At 38.9% G+C, this 2,512-nt stretch overlaps 1 protein-coding gene across 2 annotated transcripts in view; it reads right to left on the bottom strand.

Annotated features, from left to right (window-relative positions):
- LOC107595772 (peptidyl-prolyl cis-trans isomerase H) overlaps window positions 1-1,626 on the bottom strand; it is a 33,555-nt gene extending 31,929 nt beyond the window's left edge. Inside the window, exon 1 of one of the 2 annotated variants that reach the window (XM_016286284.1) lies at window positions 1,331-1,626. In XM_016286284.1, coding sequence (XP_016141770.1) covers window positions 1,331-1,396 — 66 coding nt within the window. In that variant the 5' untranslated portion in view covers window positions 1,397-1,626. The remainder of the gene's footprint in view (window positions 1-1,330) is intronic. The other variant, XM_016286286.1, reaches the window with a different exon arrangement.
- Window positions 1,627-2,512: the final 886 nt, after the last annotated feature.

Genomic DNA, 2,512 nt, shown 5'->3' with positions numbered 1-2,512 from the left:
ACGCGTTTCAAAAAGGCGGGGCATAGAGGAGAAACAATAATGTACAGTATGTGGAAAATAATGTGTTTTTTGAACTTTAAACCGCATAAACACATTTCATTACACAAAATAATGTTCTTTTTAGCAACATCATATGACCCCTTTAATGATTCCCCCATAATAAACCGAACCTGAATATGGAACCCTGAGTAATCCTGATTACATTACATTTGGGCTTTACATTCTAAGAAACAAGAATGTGCTAAATTATGATACGTTTACATCATGTAGAGTAGCACTTGTTGTTTGTCATTTCTCCGATCACAAATGCAGACATGGTTTTATGCAACGCAACGCGTAAAAAGACAGTATAAGTCATTAAAATCAGTAATTATGTCCCCACTGGATGCAACAAATGCCTCGTTTGTAATGGGTTTTAATGTTGTCTCGTCGCTCCGGCCGAACAGGGCATCAACAGTATGGTAAGGGCGTAACATTTCCGTCACACGCTTGAGGAATTCGGCCAATCACAACGCACTGGATAGCTGGCCAATCACAGCACACCTCGCTTTTCAGACGATGAGCTTTGTAAAAATCTACACGTTTCAGAAAGGCGGGGCATAGAGGAGAAACAATAATGTACAGTATGTGGAAAATAATGTGTTTTTTGAACTTTAAACCGCATAAACACATTTCATTACACAAAATAATGTTCTTTTTAGCAACATCATATGACCCCTTTAATGATTCCCCCATAATAAACCGAACCTGAAAATGGAACCCTGAGTAATCCTGATCATTACATTTGGGCTTTACATTCTAAGAAACAAGAATGTGCTAAATTATGATACGTTTACATCATGTACATTGTAAAGTGCTCTAAAGATCAGCCTTTGTGACAAGCAGCTCGGAGAGGTTTCCATTACCATAACCCAAATGACACAATAACAAGCAAAGGTTTAATCAAGTAAAGTAAAATACTACTTCTACTACTAAAACAAATGAATAAAATGGTGGTTTTGCCATATCAATACATTGAAGCAATCACTAAATTAATAAATAAACACTGTCAAGCAACCAGCTTAATTTCTGGACCACTTGAGACGGAATGACACTCGAAAATCAAACAGTACAATTGGGATTAAAGCTGCTTGTATGGTTCAGACGTGCTTGCCGTCTCTTTAGATGTTTTTGGGAATCAAGCAGGGCCATCTCGACAGATGACATGCCACACTCACACGGCGAAGGCGGCACAGAAGCGCTTCTGAAGAGGCATTTCGGTGGGGAATAAAACCAGGCTGTGCGTTAGCTGATCTGCTAATGAAAACAGCAGAGTGGGCTTTAAACTTACTTGTCCTCCAACGGCGACGTCGAAAAACACTATCGGGTTGTTAGGGTTTGAAGGCTGAACGTTCATGGCTGCTTTCAGGCTTTTATCCCTCCAGACGGCGGAAATATGCGCTATGAATGTTTCTCAGGTCTCACACCACGAGCTTCAGGACGATTCAAAAATGTGCACCCGTGACGTCACTTCGGACCCCAGAAGGACTTTGTACGGATGCCACCGAGGGACAAGTGCGCCACTGGGGCCGGTTGTTCAAAAAGTTGAATCTGAAGCAGAATGACCTGAATTGGGAAAATCCAATGTTTTTGCTGTGCAGGATCAGGTAACTACGGTGGCAGAGAAGTGCAAAACAAATCACAATTCTGAAAACAAAATTACAAACGCAAATGCAAGTCTAAAAAACTAAATAACAATTCAGAAAACATTATAACAAGTCAGAAAACACAACGACAAATCAGAAAACATTATAGCAACTCATTATATACTCACCGCTGACTGGACGAGACATCTGTCAATCAACGTATACAGGACGAACCAGTCGAAGAACAGCAGAGTCGTGGTAGAAAGTTCGGAGATGGTATTAAAGTAGCTCGGTTTAAATGTATTGTATGAAGTGCCCTTACTCTGGAATAAAAAATACGGGGTGTATATTTACATTTAGTTAAAAGTGGCTGTAAAACATCAATCACCTCCAGTGGCGCAGATGGATAAGCGCGTGCCGATGACTTTTTGACAAGATTGACCCGGGTTCGATCTAACTTTTTTCTCCCTTTTCAGATCTCGTATCACATCGTAAAGGCATTTATTTTCAATAAAAATTAAGGAAATAATCAAAAAGTTGAAAATAAAGTATCGGGTAGGTGTAGGGAGGGCTTTATTGTACCAATAAGGTGGCATCCATTTAATAATTAAAATTAAAATGATAGTTTACACTCAATGCGTTATTATTGCATACTGTTTTATAATGTACTACAATACTGAAGTGCAGATAATTGCCACTATTTGCAACAAGCAGTATACTTGAAAGTAGAAATCCTGCTATTTTAACATAGTGTAAATAGGTATTTGCACTTAGTGTAAATAGCATATTGCTAAAAATACTGCTATTTTCACTTAGTGTAAATAGAATCCATTGCTAATACGAGATTTGAAAAGGGAGGAAAAAAAGTTCGGCAAAAGGCGGGATCG

This window comes from Sinocyclocheilus grahami, unplaced genomic scaffold (assembly GCF_001515645.1).
Source record: "Sinocyclocheilus grahami isolate Dianchi unplaced genomic scaffold, SAMN03320097.WGS_v1.1 scaffold208.1, whole genome shotgun sequence".
Lineage (NCBI taxonomy): Eukaryota > Metazoa > Chordata > Actinopteri > Cypriniformes > Cyprinidae > Sinocyclocheilus > Sinocyclocheilus grahami.
This window is presented reverse-complemented; position numbering and strand designations above follow the sequence as displayed.